Source organism: Nothoprocta perdicaria, unplaced genomic scaffold (genome assembly GCF_003342845.1).
Source record: "Nothoprocta perdicaria isolate Ctin4 unplaced genomic scaffold, notPer1 scaffold_117, whole genome shotgun sequence".
NCBI classification, from domain to species: domain Eukaryota; kingdom Metazoa; phylum Chordata; class Aves; order Tinamiformes; family Tinamidae; genus Nothoprocta; species Nothoprocta perdicaria.
This window is the reverse complement of record NW_020454283.1, coordinates 162,633-184,433: the sequence shown is the minus strand read 5'-3', so window position 1 is coordinate 184,433 and position 21,801 is coordinate 162,633. Positions and strand designations below refer to the sequence as shown.

The 21,801-nt window shown below is 51.7% G+C and overlaps 1 protein-coding gene across 1 annotated transcript; it reads left to right on the top strand.

Moving 5' to 3' along the window:
• Positions 1-1,535: 1,535 nt before the first annotated feature.
• Positions 1,536-20,913, top strand: DISP3 (dispatched RND transporter family member 3). The gene is made up of 21 exons (XM_026053683.1): positions 1,536-1,542; positions 5,157-6,093; positions 7,238-7,457; positions 9,082-9,218; positions 9,631-9,765; positions 10,076-10,236; positions 10,600-10,739; positions 11,524-11,669; positions 12,362-12,523; positions 12,927-13,088; positions 13,585-13,707; positions 14,336-14,472; positions 15,147-15,328; positions 15,772-15,902; positions 16,010-16,182; positions 17,407-17,533; positions 18,110-18,255; positions 18,571-18,730; positions 19,089-19,202; positions 19,965-20,131; positions 20,491-20,913. Exons 2-21 carry the CDS (start codon positions 5,166-5,168, stop codon positions 20,851-20,853), a joined length of 4,014 nt encoding a protein of 1,337 aa, XP_025909468.1. The 5' UTR covers positions 1,536-1,542; positions 5,157-5,165; the 3' UTR covers positions 20,854-20,913.
• Positions 20,914-21,801: the final 888 nt, after the last annotated feature.

Here is a 21,801-nt window from a genome sequence, read left to right as displayed (position 1 = left end):
TTGGTTCTTCGCATAACGCTTGGGAGCTGAGCTAATTCTCCAGCCCGTATACAGACCAATCTACTGTCTCGTCTCCTAGAGGCGAATGAAATTGCAGAGGATAGTTTTAAATTAAGAAAAAGGCATTTTGTTAAACTGTTTTACCAGCCAATGCATTTCCATCATTGCATTCTAGTTCCAACAGCACCATGCTACTGGGGCATCTTGATGTTCTTTCCTGTAAAGTGCCTGGATCTTGCAGTGCTTGTGTGCATCCTTCCGAAGGATGTGAATTCAGTGGGAAGGGAGGGAAATACAAAGAGTTCAGAAGGAAAATGAAAGCTGCATTGTCCTGTACAGCAGGAAAAGGAAAGGACCTGCCTGGCTAAGAGCAGTGAAACCAGTGTCCCCAAGCACATGCACCTCTGGGCTTGTGTCCCCAAGATGGGCTCTGCATTGCTTCCTYGGCCACAAGTTCTGGTCACTGGCTGAACCTAGCCAGTGTTTTTGGAAGTGTCACAGGAGGCTCAGGTGCCCAGTCTGAGGAGTCTTGGGGCTGCCGTGTCCTGGAGAAATGGGTGTGCAGCACCTCGGAAAGTCAGACCTCCAAGAGGGGACCCACAAGTTGTGCTGAGTACCTCCTGCCAGCTTCATTTTCCTCGCTCATGGATGGCAGTGAGACTTTTCTGCTTTGCCGAAGGGCAGCGCAAGGTTTACTCCTTCATCAGTCATGGCTGTCTGAGAGCAAGGAGAAGCTGTCCCCTTGTTTTGGAAAATGATCTTTCCAGGCTAGCCTTAATGATTCAAATGCAGAGCAAAACCCCGGGTCCTGAGTCTCAGTGCTTCTGTGGAAAGCGACTTCAGAGTAGCTCTGAATTAATGATAACCCCCAGTGCTTTTGCATCGCCAGGGCTGTGTACAGCATTTTTCAGCCTGATGGGCCCTGGCAGACACTGTGTCTATCTGCTCAGTCAGCACAAACCTTCGCTGCGTGTCGCTATGGAGAGGTGACTGTTTGCTGGAAGTGGGAGCTTATAGGTTGCCTTTTTTTTTTCCCCAAGCAGAAATCCCATTTCTTTCTCCTTTGGGGAAACTTTAGCTAATAAAGAGGCCAGGAGCTGCCCTCGGTAAGACTCCAAGACTTTTCAGGAGCACAAATAGGACTGCAGGATGGCTAGCTCTGCTCTAAGCTTTGCCTGTGGAAGAAATGCAGGTGCAGTTTAATTATTTTGTTGATAGGAATCTCATATATTACAGAAGTTCTTCCCCTCCCCTTCTAGCCTTGTGCTTTATTCCCTTTTCTGTTTCTAGCCTGCTGGTGCATGAGGCTTCTCTTTTCTTGTAGGAAGGAACAACTGAGTAATTGAAATGGAACGTTATGAGATTTTTTTTTTTTTAATCTGAAAGTCTGCATTAATTAGTCAGGTCGAATGTAATTAGCTTCCTCATCTGTCACTGCCTCTCCCCAGTTTGTCAATGACTTTCTTCTCTCCTAGAATTCACCAAAAAGGAAGGACTTTGTCACACGGGAGCCGCATGGAGGTTGTGCCTGTTGGCACAGGGGTGAGTGAGGGTAGCGCAGGGCTCCCGGCTCTGAGCTGGGTCCTGCCAGCTGCAGCTGGGGGCAGAATTCTTGCTCATCTCAAGGTGTCCTGGGTTGTGTTTTCTGCCATGTCAAGCTCACAGCAGGCAGGGCTCCTGCTTCCTGCTTAGCTCCTGCGCTTCCTAGCTTAGCTCAGTCCTCCAGTTGGACTGGAGCTTGCAGGATGAGCTTCTGTGTGGGAGAGGGGCTGCAAAGATTTAGGGGCTTGCAGGTTGTGTGTGCCACCGCTTTCTGTCCCACAGCTGCCCCAGGAGGGCTGTGTTGAGCCTCTCCATGAGGCCCCAGCACCAGTTCTGGCTGCCCGGTGCCCTGGGCAGCAGCGGGGGGGTCGCATCTGACGATGCGAAGGCTGCCGCGCTCATCTAGGCTGAAGTTGGCACTGATGTACGGCCTTGGCCAGGGCCCTCCCTCATCCTCCTGCTAGTCACGTCTCCACGTGGCTGCCGTGGCCTTGAAGAGGCAAAATAGGTTGTCATGCAGACCCTGGAAACGCTCGTTCTTACTACAGAGCTGAGTTTGCACCACCACAGGCCTGGAAGGTGCTGCCCCGCGCTGGGCTTTGGGGTCTGTGGAGCTCCTGTGTTCCGGCCCAGGTCCGTGGTGTCCTGGGAAGATGCTGAAGCTGCCTGGCAGCTCCAAGCCCAGATGCCCAAAAGGAGGAGGATTTGCAGGTACCTCAGACTCCTCCTTCCCTCTCCCTCTTGAATCCCTGCTCTGCCCTCCCTTTCCTGCTCTGTGCTCTATGTGGGCTCTCCAAGCTGCACTGCTGAGTCAGCAGCTTCCTTGCTTCTCCCCCTTCCCCTTCCCTCCCCATTCCCAAGCTGCGGCTCTGCCGGCCGCCTCGGCGGAGCACGGGCTGGGATGGCAGATGGAGGAGCCTGGTGGAGCGGGAGCTGCGCKCTCCTCTCCCAGGCAGCAGGTCCCGGGCGAGCTCCGAGGAGCTTTCCTGCTCYGTCACACCTGGAGTGCACTTAGCTCGTGCAGGAGCACAGCACAGCTTTGATCAGGGCTGTGCGATTAGGTCCACTGTGCGAATTCTGGGACTGAAGACGTAGCTGGGCCACACTGCAGTGCCCGGAGCCCATACATTATATGGTGGAAGGAAAACAGACCAGCCCCCAAGGAGAAATCAAGCAGAGAAAATGCATTCCCCCTGCCCCTGCTTCTGGCTGCTTTTGAGGTTTTCCTCGCTTGCTGCTGCAGCTGGCCGTGTTTGGGCTTGGATAAGCTTTCCTCCTGGCCAGGGAGGATCTGACGAAGGYGGCAAAGCCAGACGAGTCGCGGGGGCAACGCTCAGCGAGCTGCTCCGGCTCTGCAGCCGCATCAGGTGCTGCAGCCTTCTCAAGGCAGCGGTGGAACGAGGGCAGGTCTGTGCGCGCCCTGCGTGCGCCCTCCCTGCGCTCCGGCACAGTGTGGCCCAGACGGCTCCTGCTCCTGCTTCTCCTGCCCTTGTTCTTCTGCAAGGACCAAGTCTTGATTCTTTCTGGCATCCGCTGTGCAGGGGTTTGTGCCAGCACCGGCACTGGCACCCGGACTCCATCTACAGGGTGACATCCCTCGGTCCCCACATACTGTGAGTGCCCAGCTGCTGCAAGGTGGCTTTTGCAACCAGCACAAGGGCAGATGAAAAAGTCAGARTGATTCCTCAGATCCCAATCCTCTTTGTTGAGTTGATTTAGATCTTGGGGTGGGGGGAAGAGGGTGGCACGATGCTTTTTGGGCTTATCTCTACTCAGTCCTTCTCTCGATTTCCTTTCTTGTCATATGCCACCTGTTTTTTAGGATTTCAATCTCTTCCCTTCCCCTCAGTAGCTCAGTAAATGGGAAATTATTGTGGTCCCTTTCTAAACTGGGAATATGTATGCTGGATTGGGTCTTGCAGTAACTCTGGTCTCTTGAAGGGGAGCCAGCTTTCTGATGTGCTGTGGCTCTGTGGGATTACAATCCCTGAATAGTCAAGAAATGTTAAAGGAGCCTAAAAACACATGCTGCTTCCTACCCTTCCTGGAGACTTGAAGAGATGKTCCCTTGCCTTGTGCTTCCCACAGAAGTCCCACGTTTTCCCCCATAAAGAAGGGATGACAGCAGTGTTACAGGAGGCACCTTCCCCTCACCCAGTTCTCAGCCTCCCAGGTCTGGCAGAAGAGAACTGCGACCATCTGCTCTCAGTGGTGCCCATCTGTTTTTGCACTGAGAAGCTGCGGAGCAGGAGGACTTGGCTCAGGCTCCTGTGCAGCTCTGGGGAGCCAGGCCTGGCTGCTGGAGTRGGAGTCCCCTCTTGCTGCAGGGAAGAGTGGGCTGCTCTGAGACCGTTTTAGCTGCAGGCAAAAGCCCCTGAGGAGCAGCACGGCAACACGGCAGTTCATCTTCCTGGGGGTAGAAGTCCTGTTAAAATAGAAATGCAGTTCAGGAGTGATGCTCATACTTTGGCCTCTGTGTGAGCTGCTTGCAGCTGCCCGGGTCACGCACTGAGCTGAGCTCCTTTGTATAGGGAGAGGGCTTGAGCCTTTGCTGCAGACACAGGAAGGGCTGGAGCACTTGTGGGGCCTGRGTTCTCCTCCAGCCACGTTCCCAAGGAGCATCCCGTGCGACTCCTGTGTGACACCYGCTGTGTGCTGGCAGCTCTGCTGGCCCTTTAGAGCATCTCCCTTGTTCCAGGGAATCTCTTTGCTGCCCAAGCGTGAGYTGAGCGGGGAAGAAGTTTCCTTCCTCCCTGTTCCCTAGGGACACCATCTGCTGCTACATCCTGGTTGTTCCACCAGCACTGGGAAAACTTTCTGCATAAATAGTGTCTTGGAGGGCTGAGGTGCTCTGGATCACACGGTGCTCCCACAGGCTGCGCTCATCTCCAGGAAATGAGCAGATTGTCTCCTGCYGGAGGTCCCCACCCGACCACTGGCCTGTCCAGCCCTTCCCTGTCCCGTGCTTAGCCCTTGGGGGAGTAGAGCAGGATTGCAGCCAGTTTGCCATGGGAATGGGTACATGTAAGTGCATGTGTGTGCACACGCACGTTGGGTCATGGCTGTGCAGCACATGCTCTGCAAGAAAGATAAAAACTGTTCACAGCACCTGGAGATAAATCTACTGCCGGCTTTAATGAGAGGAAGAAAGGGTCCCTTGCATTTTTCATTAGATGGCATGAACTCTTCCTGGTCTTGAGAAGCARGCTGCCTAATTAAGCGGTCCCGTTGCTGTGATCAGAGGCAGGGGCCGGCAGGGCTACTGCGAGGCCCCTGCCATCTCCATCATTCCTCGACTTGCACAGAGRCCTTTCCTGCCAGGGCACCAGCTTGGGGACCAATGAACTTCTCTGCTCTCCATCCTCTGAGGCTGCCCTGCAAGGTRTGGGATGTGCCCTGATAAGCCACTTCTATCAGGGGCTGTAGCAATTCTGCTAAGTCCCAAAGGAGCCAAGGCTGCAGGGCTGAGGACTGGTGGGCACCTACCTTGCCAGCTCTGTGCCCGAAACCCTTTGGTACTGGCTCTTTGTGTGTGTGTGTGTGTGTGTGAGACCATGACCATGCCTGGTGACCCCAGGACCTTGCTGACTGCTCTTCTCTCGCATTTGGTATAGACGCTGGACATGGACACAGAGGATGACCCCTTGTTACAGGACGCCTGGCTAGATGAGGAGGAGGAGGAGGTTGCCTTCACTGCACAGAAGAAGCAGGAAGGTACCCTGCTGTGTGGGAAAAGCCCATGGAAAGTCCGGCCTCTGCAAACCACGCTGCCAGTGACTGGTTTCTGGAATGTTGTTGGCTGGATATTTACCAACCCGTACTGCGCTGGCTTCATCCTTTTCCTTGGCTGCACTATCCCTGCTGTGCTCGCCGTTGTCATGTTCCTTCACTATCCAGCCCTGGACATTGACATCTCCTACAAYGCTTTCGAGATCCGCAACCACGAGTCCTCCCAGCGCTTTGATGCGCTCACCTTGGCCCTCAAGTCCCAGTTTGGGTCGTGGGGCCGGAACCGCCGGGACCTGGCTGACTTCACCTCGGAGGCCCTGCAGAGACTGATCTCCCAGCAGCTCCAGCAGCTGCACCTCAATGCCTCCCACCTCGGGCGGGCCGCGCGGGCCAAGCGTGGCATGCCGGAAGGCAGGACTACCTCCCCCAAGCCTCGTGCCCGTCCGAGGGTGGGAAACCAGACTTTGCGAGTCGCGAGGGCTGCCCCACGCTGGGACTACTCCAGCACCTACATCAGTGCCAACACACAGACACATGCCCACTGGCGCATCGAGCTCATTTTTCTGGCTCGTGGCGACTCTGAGAACAACATTTTCACTACTGAGCGCCTRGTCACCATCCATGAGGTCGAGCGCAAGATTATGGATCACCCTCGCTTCCGGGAATTCTGCTGGAAGCCCCATGAGGTCTTGAAGGACCTGCCCCTGGGCTCCTACTCCTACTGCTCCCCTCCCAGCTCCCTTATGACCTACTTCTTCCCCACTGAAAGAGGAGGGAAAATTTACTATGATGGCATGGGACAAGACCTTGCTGACATCCGAGGTGAGCTGGGCTGAGGGCGAGCATGTCCTAGGCTCACATGTCCTGTGTGTTGAGGCAGCCCCTTACTGAAGTGCAGCTGGGATGGGGACTGTCTTGTGCAGAGTGGAGGGTGTTGCCACGGTTTGCCTTGAGTTGCCTTTGGAAAGCACCCCTTTCTAGCCCTTCAGCAAAGCCCCATCACCTAGTGATGGGTCACAGAGGCTCCGCCAGCAAGTGAATGAGAGAGGGACAGAAGAGGGGAGGTGCTGCATGTTACAGGTGCCTTCACTGACCCTTGGTCCTTGTGAATGACCATGGGTCATTAGAGCCATATTGGGTCTTGGGCAGACAGTGGGGACTGAACTTCCCTGCCCCAAGTAGCAGATGAAAGAGGTCTGTGAGCTGCTAGGGGCTTGAGATGCAGCTTGTGAGTCACCAGCTAGAAAGGCTGCTGTTGGAAGAAGGGGGAGAAAACCCTGGCACCACCATCTCCTCCTATCTCTGCTCCTGCATGACGCCTCTCCACTACAGCAGCGGCTCGGAGTGGTGAAGGAGAGGTGAATCATGACGGGTCTGTGGGTGTGATATGGCTGTGGGATGAAACCTCCATCTGTCTCCCAAGCTCAGGCTGTAGATGATAGCTGCCCAGGAGCCATACRGAGAGCAGGCTAGGATTAACTCCATCTGCTCCAGTGTGAACAACAGCTCCATTACCCAAACAGGAAAGAGCCTAGTTCCTGTTTTATTCCAGCCTCCTCTCAAGGAAACTTGGATTTTGGAGGTGGATGTGCACTATCTCTTACTCCAAGATGGCTGGCTCTGTTCTTCAGGGTGTGCTTGAAGAAATGGAGTCTCCTTCTTCTCTGTTATACCTCCTGATTATCTCCTGCATTGCAGATGATCATGTTACCGTAGTTCAGTGACTTGCTGCTTGCCAGATGAGCCCTGWCACTGCTTCCTATGCATTCTGTTTGCCTGTTGAGAATGAGAGGTCAACAATAGAGCTTTGCTCAGCTCTCCTTGCTCCCTGCAAGGCAACCATACTCTGCAGCACTCTGATGAAAGGCAGGATCACTCTCCGGTCTGCCATTGCACAACTAGACCCTGTGCCTTCCTCAATCAGCTAAGCAGGAGCTAACAGAAGTGGTGCTGCTTCCTCCTGCAGGGTCCCTGGAGCTAGCCATGACCCACCCCGAGTTCTACTGGTACGTGGATGAGGGGCTGTCTGCTGAGAACATGAAGAGCTCCTTGCTGCGGAGCGAGATCCTCTTTGGGGCACCGCTACCCAACTACTACTCGGTGGAGGACCGCAGGGAGGAGCAGCGCCGCAAGTTCCAGAGCTTTGTGGTCACCTACGTGGCCATGCTGGCCAAGCAGTCTACAAGGTGAGGGCTGCCGCAGCCAAGGCAGCTGCCTTGCTTGAAGGAGGGCAAAGGCAGGAGGCGGCGGAGGCTGGGCAGGATGGTACTTGTTATTGCATTAAAGGAGTGGCTGGAATAGACTTTTCAGCATGTCAATGTTTTGCCCTAAGGTTTATGTTGGTCAGACCTGTCCACGTGGCTGAGACCCTGCAGTGTTGAGTGTCACCTGGGAGGCGTGAGGTTCAGAGCGCTTGGCATGCCAGCTCCAGCTGCTGCTCAGGCTCAAGCAGCAGCTGGTGTTACCCTCCAGGGGAAGGAGAGAAAGGATCTCCCTTGAAACTGGGCTCTGGCACAGTGCTGGGTGTGAGGATGGGGGTGTATGGCAGAAAGCCATTCACATGCTTCCCTTTAATGCTGCGGCAGTGTGCCAAAAGCATCAGTAGAGACAATGAAATGGAGCCAAGGATTTATTCCAATGCCTGCTTTTCTGCTCAGCCCCTGTATGGCATTGCGTGTATTCACATCCATCTCACAAGTCCAGCTGCTGCTCTCCATGCCTCGTCTGAACTTCACTCCAGCTCTTCTGATCCAGGAGATGAAACGGCCCTTGGTTAAGGCTCAGTCTGAGGGTCTCATTCTGCTTTTGTTCAGTGTAAACTCTTCCAAGTGTTCAGTCCTTATACAAAGTGGGAGAGGTGGGGGTGTCAGGGCAGAATAAATTTCAGGAAAGCAGGCTTGTGTGACCCTGGCCTGGATGGTTCCAGGCCTGTGTATGCAGACACCAGCATGTCCGGTCAAACAGGGCTTTGCTCAGTGCTTGTCGGAGGGAGAGGATGAAACAGCTAACAGGGAAAGTGCCTGTTCACCCCAGGGAAGCCAACTACCCAAAAGCTGGGGCAAGACAGCGGGTTATGATGACAGTGCTGCTTTTGGTCTCTACTGTCCTGAATCTCCGTAGCTTTCAGAGCAAAGGGATGCTGAACTTCAAAAGCAGAGTGAAATGCAGCCAGCCCTTACCAGCCCTGGAAAGCACACAGCGGTAAAGCGCTCTTAGCAGGGCTGGCAGAGAGGTGCAGTGCTGGGAAGCTGAGAGGGGACTGAGTTCTGAAGCCTGGTTTCCTTGTAGGCTCCCATACTGCAGGGCTATTGTACTCCCTCTTAAATTATCTTGGATTACTTCCTCTCAGAGCCTGCTTCCAGAAGCAGAGGCTGGTAAATCATCTGGTTCTTGATAGGCTCGCAGACTGCCTGCATCCACTAGTTATTACCTTTGTGCTTAATATAATAAGCAATGATTAGGATTCCAGATGAAATTGGCTTTGGAGGCTTCAGGAGATGTTTGCTGACAGCAAGAAGTCTATTAGTGCCATGGACCCAATATGCACTGGAGGAATTTTTAAAATAATGCTATTTTATTTTTCTCTCCTTGTGCAAACTTCACTTTCTAACATCCCTCCAGCAGCAATCTAGTTCAGCTCACTCCCACTGCTGTCTGAGCTGCTTTCTCAGAGAACTGCCAAGTTTATTAGATCAGTGACCTTCTTTGGCTCCTGAAGGGACCATGTGCTTTGTTTAATTCCCCAGCTCTTCTCCCTTTACACTCAATTCTTCCTACTGCCCTTTCTTCCTCCCTATCTCCCCACCGCAGCAAAGTCCAGGTGCTGTACGGAGGGACGGATTTGTTCGACTACGAAGTGAGGAGGACCTTCAACAACGACATGTTGCTGGCCTTCATCAGCAGTAGCTGCATAGCTATCTTAGTCTACATCCTTACCTCCTGCTCAGGTAGGCCACAGTCAGAGCTGTCCAACTCTCACATGTGCTCCCTGCATCCACGTGCAAGCCCCAGGAGAGGCTTCAGTGCTCTGACCCCAGCTTGGCTTTACAGCACAGCACCACACAAAGGGTCACATGAGTCTCTGATTTTTCGACAGAGGTTACAGACAAGGGCTCATGTGAGAAAAGGAGTGAAATGTAAAATCCTCCCTTGCTAACTCTGGTGTAAAGCAAACTTGTTTCACTGGTGGGGAGCATTCTGCAGGCTGTGCTCCTGCACTCCGGAGCCGTTCGTCCTCCCACTGCAAGCTTTCCCCAGCACAGTCCTGGGAACCAGCATGCCTGTGGGCAGGTGGGAGGTGGCCGTTCTTTCTAGGGGCAGCCAGCAGTGGTGGTTTTCCATGTTGCTTTCCTTCTGCAGTTTTCCTGTCATTCTTCGGCATTGCCAGCATTGGGCTAAGCTGCCTGGTGGCTCTGTTCCTGTACCACGTCGTATTTGGGATCCAGTACCTGGGCATACTCAATGGTGTGGCTGCCTTTGTCATTGTGGGCATCGGTAAGCACATTTACACAAACCTTCTGTTCTCCTTTGCCATAACCACTGGCTGCAGAAATAGGAAGGTGAGGCTGGCAGATGCAGACTGAATTTTCAAGCCTTTTTCCACCCCTGTTTCCTTTCCCCCCTTCCAGGTAGAAAGTTGGCAAGTTACATGTTCAGAGGACATGCATTTTTAGTCTCTCTGAGCTGTGCACAATTATCCAGTGGCTGATTTGGCCCTGTACATCCTGGTTGGTCAGTCCTGGTTCACCTGGATTAGGTTTCTGGTGGTAGCAAATTTTCAAAAAATCTTCCTTTTCTTCCCCAGGAGTTGATGATGTCTTTGTCTTCATCAACACTTACCGCCAAGCCACCCACCTCAAGGACCTTCGGCTGCGCATGATCCACACTATTCAGACAGCAGGAAAAGCCACTTTCTTCACTTCCCTGACCACAGCTGCTGCATATGCTGCCAACATCTTCTCCCAGGTATGTTGCAGCTTTGGGATTTGGCGTTTTCTGTTTCTAACACGGGCTGTGATTGAGAAGGAAGCTGCCAGCACTTTCCAACTCTTTTGCAGTGCAAACATATGCCCAACTCGCCCTGGAGGGCTCTCCCTCACCTGCCGTAGAGCAGTGAGCACTTTCTGTATCCACGGCAATATTTCCATTGCCATTGATAAGCGAGGTCCAACGGCAGTTGGGCTCCAGTTCAGCTTTGCACCTGCCTGTAGCCGAGGGCAGCATGAGCTGTTCTCAGGGTGCTCCAGATCTCSCTGGCATGCTGTTTCACCAGGCCTCACCTTAGCAATTTTCTGATCCCAGCTCTGTGTTCTCTCTCTTTCTGTGTAGATCCCAGCTGTGCATGACTTCGGGCTCTTCATGTCCCTGATTGTGTCCTGCTGCTGGGTAGCTGTGCTTTTCACCATGCCAGCTGCCCTTGGAATATGGACCCTTTATATGTCCCCACTAGAGACCTCCTGTCAAACCAGGTGAGATCTGGAGCCTTCTTTGTGAGTTTGAACTTGTTTGGCCGAGTTGGCCAAAGGCCTGTGGCACATTGCCTAGTGTGCAGATTCCTGCCCTGTCTCTCTACCATCTTCATGCCCATCAGACAGTTTAGCTCAGCTATACCCTGTTAGTCTGTAGTGGAAGAGAAGATTAACTTATGCCCTTCCAGATCAAAGCAAAATTGAAAAGCCAAGTTACAGTCTTGTTCCCTCTGTTGTATGTATAGTTGCCACCAGGAATCAGGGGCTATGCAATGTTGGTGATGACTCTTTGTCCAGTTCCCTGGAGCGTTGGATCTATCTGTGTCCTTAGAGCACTYATTGCGCAGCCAAATCCTCCAGCTGTGGAGACACAGGTGCTGCAAAGCGGGCAGAGCAACAGAGCTCCTGCCTCTGAGCACAAGCAGCGCATATAGATTTGTATCTCCATGCTCTTTAGCAGTGTGGGTGACCTGGCCTGATTTAATTAATTAGCAAAGAGATGAACTGAAGCTGCCATCATTGTGCACCAAGCCATCGCTGCCCAGCCCTRCCCTGGGTGTCCAGCCCAGGTCTCTGCTGCTTTGCCAGAGCAGCTCAGCCCCTGACCACTCAGTGCTTAGCAATAGAAATTGCTTCTGGTACTGCCTGTACCTGTGCCTGTACTTTTCAAGTAATTGTAGCAAGGCTGTCACTGCTTTTCTTATTGCTAAAGGAGCCTGTTGGTAGCTCTTTGCAGAGTATATGGTACACAGCTCATGCTGTCTCCTTCCCTCCCTGAATCCAGCTGCAATCAGAAGTGTACCAGAAAGAGTGCCTTGCACCTGGCTGAAGATCTCTTAATTTTCTCTGAGGCTACCTCCAGAACTGGCCAAGAGACCCTTCCCTATCTGGATGATGATATTCCACTCCTCAGTGCGGAGGAGGAGCCTGGTAGGTGCTTATTGCCTGCTGCCTTTAGGAGACCACGGTGTCCTGGAGKCTTTCTGTCCCTGACATTTGTCTATGTCTGTTTCCCTACTCTTACGCTGGGGGTAGTGCTATCACAGGAGGTTGTGGGAGTATGAACTCATTAATTCCAGCCAACTACTTTGAGATCTTCAGTGGGTGTTGATACACACTTACTAACTCTTTGCTAGTCCTCTTGGGTCTAATGCAGATTTTACTTTCCAGATGGAATCCTTAACTGCTCTGTGCATGTAGCCACAAAACATCTAATCCACTGCCCCAGGACGCCCTGTCTTCGAGTAGAGGAAGAGTCTCTCCCCCTTTCTTGCCATTCAGAGCAATGTGATTGGGAAACGGGCAAGAGAACACTGTTATTCTCCAGCATGACCTTCTCACGGCATCTCTTCCCTCATGGCAAAGATGGCAATGTCTTTCCTGAGACTGCATAATCTAGAAAAAGAGCCCAGACATGCACTYGTCACTTGTTAATAGCAGATATTTCCTCTAGCCCTGACTAAAGATAAGGGTACTTATGGGTCATACTCTGTTATACTGGGCTTTTAAAACTTGCTGGGATCTCTTCCTTTTTAAATCCCACAACGGGAATGTTCTGGGCAGGAGGTTGCCTTCAGCATAGCCCTGAATACTGAGGYTACCCTTGACTTTTCTCTTTCTAGTCTCCTTGGAAATGGGTGATGTCCCCTTGGTATCTGTGATGCCAGAGAATCTGCAACTTCCTGAAGAGAAGAGCAATCGGGGTCACTTGATCGCCCATCTACAAGAGCTGCTGGAGCACTGGGTGCTGTGGTCTGCAGTGAAGAGCAGATGGGTGATTGTGGGTAAGGAAGGAGGGGAGATATTTCATCTGCATGGATTTAAAGGGTTTTACAGGATCTTGATCAATAACGCAGCTTGGATTGCTGGTGAGAAGAGATTGCGTTAAAGGCACTTGATAGGCAGTTCTGACCCCCACTGGATGAGTGTCCCCAGCACAGAGGGTCCCTGGGAGAAACTGCACAAGGAATTCAAATACTTTTCCATCCCTCTTTTTACCCTCAGATGGCAGATCCTGATGGGAGGCTTTCTAGTCATGGGGCTTATAAAGAGAAAGCCCAGCTGCAGGGGTAGTTCCCTTCTTCCCTTGAAAACAGCATCTTGCCTCCATTCCTCTGCTGCATGGCTGTGTCCCGAGTACAAGGTGCAGTAAGGCTCCCACACACTTATCAGGGCTTCTTCTTGCAGGGCTCTTTCTCCTCGTTTTGCTGCTGTCCATCGTCTTTGCTAGTCGACTCCRTCCAGCTAGCCGTGCTCCAGTTTTATTCCGGCCAGATACAAACATCCAGGTGCTGCTAGACCTGAAATACAATCTGAGTGCTGAAGGCATCTCCTGCATTACCTGCTCAGGTGAGAGTGCTGGTCCCCAGGCTACACTGGCTGCAGCCTGACCCAGATCCTGGGTTGAGGGTGCTGAAACATGAGATAGAGGTCTGAATCTTCCCAAGATTTCAGTGCASAGATCCCACTGACAGGAGTAGCCACCTGGGAGGGCAAGGGTGCAGTTCCCCATGGAACTCCGTATTTTCAAAAAGATGCTTTAAGTCAGGATCTGGCTGAATGTTTCTGCTGGAGCAATTCCTTTGTAGTCCAGGAAAAGTGACTACTCTCTCTTCTCTAGGCAGCAATACTGCAACACAGGGTCATGACAAGAGGCTCCTTTTAAACTTGGAGACCATCCCAGTGCTCAGATTGGGGGTTGTGGCTCTGTATCCCTTGGTCAGGGTTTGGTGTTCGATATCAGAGTCCCTGATGTTTTCCATGCTCAAGCAGCTGCATGCGCAGGGCTGGCAATTCTCTTACCGTAACATTCACCCTTTCATCCCTGACTAACTTTTTGGGACAGGTTTGTTTCAGGAAAAGCCCCACAGTTTGCAGAACAACATCCGAAACTCTTTGGAAAAAAAGAAGAGGGGCTCAGGATTGCCCTGGGGAAGCAAAGGAAGCATAAGTGATACAGGGCAGCAAGGTGAGTGTGATCTGGTGACTGTGGCTTTGGCCACATTTGGGTCCAGGGCCCAGAGGTCCACCGAGGTGAAGATCAAATCATTTGTTCTGAATAGCTCATTGGGARTCATTTTATCCAGGCACACCACTACCATCCCTGGCTTGATGCTGGAGCCAAAGGGCATCAGTGCTATCCTCCTTCACTCAGATTTCTTATGCTGTTTGTGTAATTGGACACTACAACCAGGGTGGCAGCACAGTGTAGTAACGGGTCTCCCTCCTCTGCCCTGCCTGAGCACGTATTTAGTAGCTCAGAGCTTTTACATCCCAGTCCCATTTCACAGCCTTGTTGGCAGGCTGTGAGGAGAGTAAATTCAGCCTGCRTCTCAGGGGATTTTGAGGATAAAAGAGTTATTGGGCCAGGTCCTAGGTTGATGCGAATCAATAAGCCGTCACGAATTACTGCAGCTCAGGATGTATTTCTGAAATCCTTTGAAAGATGTGCTGCGCTGCTAGAAGGCAGACACTGTGCCTGCTGCCCCAGAGGAGACAACAGACCAGAAGCCCCTCTTCTGCTCCTGCCCCTATCTATAGGATTTACTGATTGAGAAGTGCCATTAACACTCATTCCCCCACTGTGTGTTCCCCAGATCTCCAGGGCACTGTGTATATCTCCAAGTCCAGAGGCAAGGGTAGACCTGCCATCTACAGGTTCTCGCTCAATGCCAGTGTCCCTGCCCCCTGGCAGATGGTGTCTGCAGGAGATGGAGAGGTGCCTTCATTCCAGGTGAGTCACGGGATCTTGGAGTTCTCTCAAGAGTGCAGCACACATCAGGTGAGCACAGCACAAGAGCCTCCTGTCTGTCCATAGGGCCCTGGGTAGCACAGGGACATGCAGGGTATTGCAGAAAGGCTGCTGACAGTGCAGCCGTTGTGCCTGGCAATGGAAGAGATTAGACCTGGCACTGCCACCATACTGGGCTGTTGCTGTTGTGTGACTGTCARCAATGGAAGCATGAGTGTGGGATACCTGTGGGAATCAGATGGGGCCTGACATCCTCAGACAAACTCCCTCTCTCCTACAAACTGCTACTGAAACAGTTTGATTCCTGCTGCCTCTTGTTGTGCCCAGAGAGCTGGCGAGCAGGCAACACGGATCSTGTTGGTCTGTGCATGTCCAACACAAGCACAGGAGAAGCTGCTTTCAGATCTCCCTAACCCTGCATGGAGTAGCCGCCATCCAGCCTAGGGTCGTGGAGAACGGGGGTGGTGAGGGACCCTGTGAAACAACAGCCCTGGCTGGGAAGGAGGCAGGCTGGGGCCTGACTTGGTTTGTGCCTGCAGGGCTCATTCTGTGTGTCTGTGCCAGCGCTCAGGGAGGAGGGGAGCGTGTGATGCTGACGTGTGACAAGCTACAACCCCACGGCGTTAAGTGTCTGTTTTCATTAATCCATTGCTTAGGTGTATAGAGTGCCTTTCGGTAACTTCACCAGGAAGCTGACAGCTTGTGTGTCCACAGTAGGGCTGCTTAAGCAGACGAGCCCCAGGAAGTGGATGATGACCACCTTGTCCTGCGATACCAAGAGAGGCTGGAAGTTCGACTTCAGTTTCTACGTGGCCGCCAAGGAGCAGCAGCGAACGCGGTAACCCTCCAAAACCCACTGAGGGCCAGGCAGCAAAACCAGCACAGCCAAACAGCTGCTAAAGGGTGCCTCGTGTCCACTGTCAGCCCTGCCCTCAGTTGGTGACATCCCTGGAGGCCTGGCTGTGCAGCAAACATGCCCTGCCTTTGCAGAGTTGTTTTGCAAGCCCATCATTGATGTGGCAAAGGCAGGCTCTGGGTTGTGACTGAGAGCWTCTTTGGGTGGCAGAAACAAATTACTGATTTTTGAACTCTCCCTTACCGGCCTGAACTTTTGGGCTGAACAGGCAGCACACCATACTTGTGGCTGGGGATCCAGATCTGGAGTTGCTCATTTTCTCCTTCCTCATGCCCCTGAGATTCTCTCTAGTGCTTTCCACGTGGTACTTTGGACACACCATCTTTATCACCTCTGATCCTTCGTAATGAACTTTGTTTGCACAGGAAGCTGTATTTCGCCCAGTCGCACAGGCCCCCTTACCACGGCCGAGTGTGTGTGGCACCTCCTGGCTGTCTTCTCAGCTCTAGCCCAGATGGACCCACCAAAGGCATCCTGTATGTTCCCAGTGAGAAAGGTAAGCTGATAAGGGCCTGTTCAGCTCTTACTGATGCTTTCCGGAACAGTAAAGAAGTCTTTGCTTTCTTCTGATTCAACCTTCCTTTCTTCTGTATTTGACAGCAGCACCAAAAGCAAAGCTCTCAGCTACTTCTGGATTTAATCCTTGCATGAACACTGGCTGCGGGAAGCCAGCAGTGCGGCCACTGGTGGACACAGGAGCCATGGTGTTTGTGGTGTTTGGGATCCGAGGGGTTAACCGTACTAGGCGCATGGACAACCACGTCATTGGAGACATGGTACACACACTTTCTGGCRTGCTGAACAGCCTTGCCTAGGGCTGATGAGTGAAGGAAGGTCCCCCTGGATAGGGTTTAGTTAATCCCCACAGCCCAGGCGACGTGGTCCAGCAGACYAGCCAGATGGAATAGCAGAGATGGCAGCACTGGGATGAGCCTAAAGCACATTTCTGTTTTAACAAAATCACAAATAATGGAGATAAGCCCATTGCTGAAATCATTTTAGACTTGCCAGCAAATCCCTTTGAGCACCATGTCTAACCTTCTAATTTTGAATCCTGAGGCTTTTAGAAGCAAAGGCRTCCTGAACTCTGTATGGAAACCTCACTATAAACTCCAGATCTCAGCAACTGCTGATTTTCTATAATTATTGTTTATCCTGCTGTGAAATATTAACACAAATACAAATCCACTACTGTATCAGAGAAATGTTCCTGAATATAACTTGTCCAGAAACAGTTTTTCTCCAAAATCTGATACTTGGACACATTCACAGCCTTTCCCCAGATAAATTTTGTGTAATTTGCTCCTGGCAAATGCACGTCAACTTCTCGCAATTCCTCCTGCCTTTTGACTGGGTGGAACTGGGGAGAATAAGCCCATTCCTTCTGGAAGAGGCAGTGCAAAATGCAGGCAGTGCAGTGGGCAGAAAGCTGGAGTTCAGCTCTGGGCAATGCTCCCTTTGCAGCTTCTCCTTAGGCAGAAACAGCCRTGCTCGCAGCAGTGCTTCCCTCATCCTACTTGAGTTTTTGCCAGAGCTTCTTACTGGGTTTTCTGGCAAAGCAAAGATTTCTGATTTTATTTTACTTCCTTTTATTTTAATTTTTAACACTTTATGGCCGAATTGAATTGTGACAATGGTACAAGTCGTGGTATGGGCAAAGTGCAAAAGTCCATTGGTAAATTTGTGTGGTTGAGCTTTTTCCTTTCCCTCAAAGAGCAGGCAAATTCACTGAATAATTCAGGTTGGGAGGGACTTGGGGATGTCCTGTAGTCTAGTCCAGTGAGTGTCTGCTGCAGGTGTGCCTATAGGGGACATGAGGACAGGTTTCCTATGCAGGTGGAACTTGACCCCGTGGGTACAAAGGTCCTTCCTCAGGTTGTGCTCATCAGAGCTGGTCCCAGACTGTGTGTCCGGGAGAGGACTTGCTTTCTGCCTTCATGTGCCAGTTGCCATGTGTGCCTCATGTGTGGTGCTCTTGTTGTTGTGTCTCCTTGGGAAAGGGCAGCGTTATCTATGATGACAGCTTTGACCTCTTCAAAGAGATTGGCAACCTGTGCCGCCTCTGCAAAGCCATTGCCAGCAACACTGAGCTGGTGAAGCCAGGAGGGGCTCAGTGCCTACCCTCTGGTACGTAGGACTAATGCCAGTTGCAGGGTCCTTGGGAAGATCTGGAGAACCTGGGTGGATGCTGGTTCTCATCCTCCAGGCTGAGGAGGGTGGCTGTAAGGGTTTAAAATTTTAGATCACAGGTTGGTGGGCTCCTCTCTGTGCACGTTGCTTCAGGTGCCTTACCAGGGACCGTTTCCCAACTCTAGCAGTCAGATAGCTGAGTTTAGAGAGGGGCTATGTGTTTTAGGCCAAAAGCCAACCTCACATCTTCACAGCTGAAGAAAATCCCTGCCAGGCTAGAGAGACAGCTACTGTGCTGACAGAATTCAGCACTTGCTGTTCGTGAAGGCTGGGGACAAGCAGTCGGGGTAGTGTCCTGCTGGGTCCTGAGGGCCCTCTCAAGCTAGCAACAGTTAATGGCTCTAGTGCTGAGAATCTAAGCGYTCTCACAAGTCATAGTTTCAGGGGAGCAGCTACTGCTAAGTGGGGTCTGCAGCTTTCTTTTGTTTTCTTCCCTCTTGCTCCTGTATATTCCCTTTTCCTTTACTGTTCTCCACTCCTTGGTTTTGTTTTGTTTTGTTTTTTTCTCTGCAGGTTATAGCATCTCCTCCTTTCTGCAGATGTTGCACCCTGAGTGCAAGAACATCCCTGAGCCAAACCTGCTGCCTGGGCAGCTTTCTCATGGGGCAGTGGGAGTGAAGGATGGAAAGGTGCAGTGGATCTCCATGGCATTTGAATCGGTGAGCACATGGCATCACCATCTCCCTCTGTGAAGGTTCATTGTGGCTTTTTAGGGGTTTAGTTGTGCTTTCCCTGCACTGGCCACTTCCACTTGCAGCTGCAGTTTGGTGCTTCCTCATTCCTTGTTGCGAACAGATGCCTACACACCACTCTKTCCTTGAGAGCTTGGACAGAGCTGGTGGCCATTTACCCATCTGCCACTGCCAGTTTTGCCCGGTGCTGCAACTCCAGTTGGCTTGTTCCACCTCCTCCTTTGCCTTGCAGTCGCTGCTCCCAGAGCAGGACACAGCAGTAACTCATTCATCTCCTTACAGACAACCTACAAAGGGAAATCTTCCTTCCAGACATATGCTGACTACCTGAAATGGGAGACATTCCTACAGCAGCAACTTCAGCTCTTCCCAGAGAGCTCTGTTCTCCGACGTGGCTTCCAGACCTGTGAACACTGGAAGCAGATCTTCATGGAGATCATAGGCAAGTGACTKCTGTGTTTATCTGCCTGAGAAAGCCTAGCTCTCTGACATACCTTCATGGAGGTCAGTCCATCTTATGGACAAGTGTTACTCCCCTTACCCTTGCTGTGCAAGCTCAACGTGTTTAGCTCTGCCCCAGAGGGCTGACAGGGTCGAAATCCAAGGGAACGCCCATGGAAATAGACAGTGAAAGGGACTCTGTCCTGCTCATGTGGCAGGCAAGAATAGGACTCAGGTCACCCCCTTGTYATCCTCCTTTTGCTATCTGCTCAGAGTGGTTGCCCCAGCAGGGTCACAGTGTTTCCCTCACCCCAGCTGTCACCTTGCAGGATGCAAATCAGCTGGCTCTTTTCTTCCAGGAGTGCAGAGCGCCCTGTATGGTCTCATCCTCTCACTGGTTATTTGTGTGGCTGCCGTGGCGATATTCACCACTCATATCCTCCTTCTGCTGCCAGTGCTGCTCAGCATTCTAGGTAAAAGAAAAACAAAACAGACAAAAACAACCCCYGAGGGTCAAGCTTACCCTTGGAAGTATGAAATTGCTGGACTGTRGCACTACTGAGTCTCTGCTGATTTTTTGTTTGTTTGTTTTTGTTGTTGGTTTGGTKTGGTTTGGTTTTTCAGGTGCTTTTAACTCTGTGTAAACCCTTCTGGCTTTCCAGGACTTAGTTCTGATTTACCTGGTTGAGTAGGAGAAAACTCTCCAGAGCGACCTCACTAGGAAAATAGATTTTTGTGTCTAATTCCCAGTGTGTTTTATCTATACAATCCCTTCTATTTGATTAAAGAAGGGTTTTAGCTATACAAATGCCATGTCTGCCTGTTATGTATAATAATGTGATTAAGTCCCACATGCTCTGAATAACAATTGCACTACTTCTCAAGGATCTGCTCTGTGGCTGCTGTTTCCAAGCAGTGGGAGATTTTAAAAGCTGAATATTTCAGCAGTTTTGTTAGTATATGAAGCAAATTTGTAAACAGCCTCCTTCTCCCTGGCTGGTGATTTGACGATATTATGGACTAAGTGTGTTGCTAAACTTCCCTGTTTAGAAAATCCCATCTATCATTTTTAAACCACTTAGTCTCCCACTCATGACTCGCAAACAAACATTACTCTTGTCTTAAAAAAAAATCAAAAAAAACCCCAACGCACATGTGTTCAGCTTGTGTGACTTTGGTAAGCAACACACAGCACTACAGGAAAGAAGGTCCTTGATATTTCCTTGTTCCTGCAGGCGTGGTCTGCTTGGTGGTGACCATCATGTACTGGTCTGGCTGGGAAATGGGGGCCGTGGAAGCCATTTCCCTCTCCATCCTCGTGGGCTCCTCCGTGGATTACTGCGTGCACCTGGTGGAGGGCTACCTGCTGGCAGGGGAGAACCTCCCGCTGCACCAGGCAGGGGTGAGCCTGGGGGGCAAGAAGCGGGGGGTGAGTTTTGCTACCTGGCAGCATGTCCAGACCGGCTGCTGCTTCCCCAGCTGCCTGGTTTGAGTGCTGCGAACTGATGTGCTTGAGTACAGGGAACCCAGGAAGGGTCTTCCCATGTGGCTGTCCCTTTTGCTGGCCACTGGGTATGGCTATTTACAAAGGGACCCTCCTTTCATGCCCCAGTGAAGACCATCCTGAGATACCCTGATGTCTGCACTCATGCAGCATCGTTGTCCTGGACGAGCTAGCACAGCCCCCTCAAGGGCTCGACATCGTTGCAGCTCCGTGTGCTCATCCCTGCTCCCTCTTACCGCTGCCATCCCTTCTGCCAGGACCCCACAGCGTGCCGCCAGTGGAGAACGATCGAAGCCRTCCGCCACGTGGGCGTCGCAATCGTCTCGAGCGCCGTCACCACAGTCATCGCTACCGTCCCGCTCTTCTTCTGCATCATCGCCCCTTTTGCCAAGTTTGGGAAGATCGTGGCCCTCAACACCGGAGTCTCCATCCTCTACACACTAACTGTGAGCACCGCCCTGCTGAGCATCATGGGGCCAAGCACCTTCGTCCGGAGCAGGACTTCCTGCCTCAAGGCCTTGGCTGCGGTGCTTCTTGCCGGCCTGCTGGGCCTGTGCATCTGCCTTGCCCTCGTGAAGAGCGGATTTAAGATCCCTCTCCCTAATGGGACAGCCCTGTAGACCCTACATCAACAGCTACATGTTCTGTCCTCTTGCTCGCTTTCCTGTCTTCTTTTTTTTTTCTTTCCTTCTTTTTTTAAAGGATATCTTTTGTAAGGAAAAAGAAAAAAAAAAAAGGAAAAAAAAATCTCTTTTTTCCAGAAGTTTTTCAACTCCAGATGCACTTTATTTTCTAATGGCTTTTGCTCTAAACTTGTATTTATTTCAGTAGTGATGGATGAATGACTGAAAGTGAGGGCTGCCCAGGGGATACATCAGCCAGAAAATAGCAAGGATGGGAGGAGGTTTCCTTCTCTTCACTTTCTTTCTACTTTGCTTTTCTTTTTTAAATGAACATTCTTTTCTTCTGGAGCCACAAAGGAAAAGGGAAGAAGTAAGGGTAGGCCATCCACTCCCTTTCAAAGCCCTTCCCTTCTCCCCTCTCTTCCCCTTGGCCAAGGTCAGTGTTGCAGTGATGGCTCTTGAAGGGATGTCCTGCCTCCACCCCAGGGCTGCTCATTGCTCCCTGAGTCCATGAAAACAGCAGGGAGCTCATGAACAGCCATGGGGAATGTTGCTGTCTAGGCTCTTTTGCCTGACCTGTGCTCAGCATAGGCCAGGAGAGAGCTCACTGGACAAGAGACACATTTCCAAGTGAGCTGTTCTGCTGGGGGCTTGTGTGGGATCTGGGCAGCATCTCCCAGGGGTATCTGCTCACATCCTTCGTGGGAGCTGCTAGCACTYGTGGCTCTCCCCTTCCTTCTGAAGGGATAATGACCTTTCTTCTCCAGAGATGTCCCCCTGAAGCTCCTGGATCTGGGAACAGCCATCAGGAATGCCACTGGTGCCCATAGCAGCTTGCTCGCCTCTTGCTCCAGCACGTGGAGCCCATGGCTGGGGCTGTGCACAGATCAACAGAGCTGCCTCCCCYGTGGTAGCTCAGATGCAGCCTCTTTTGTGGAGACATGA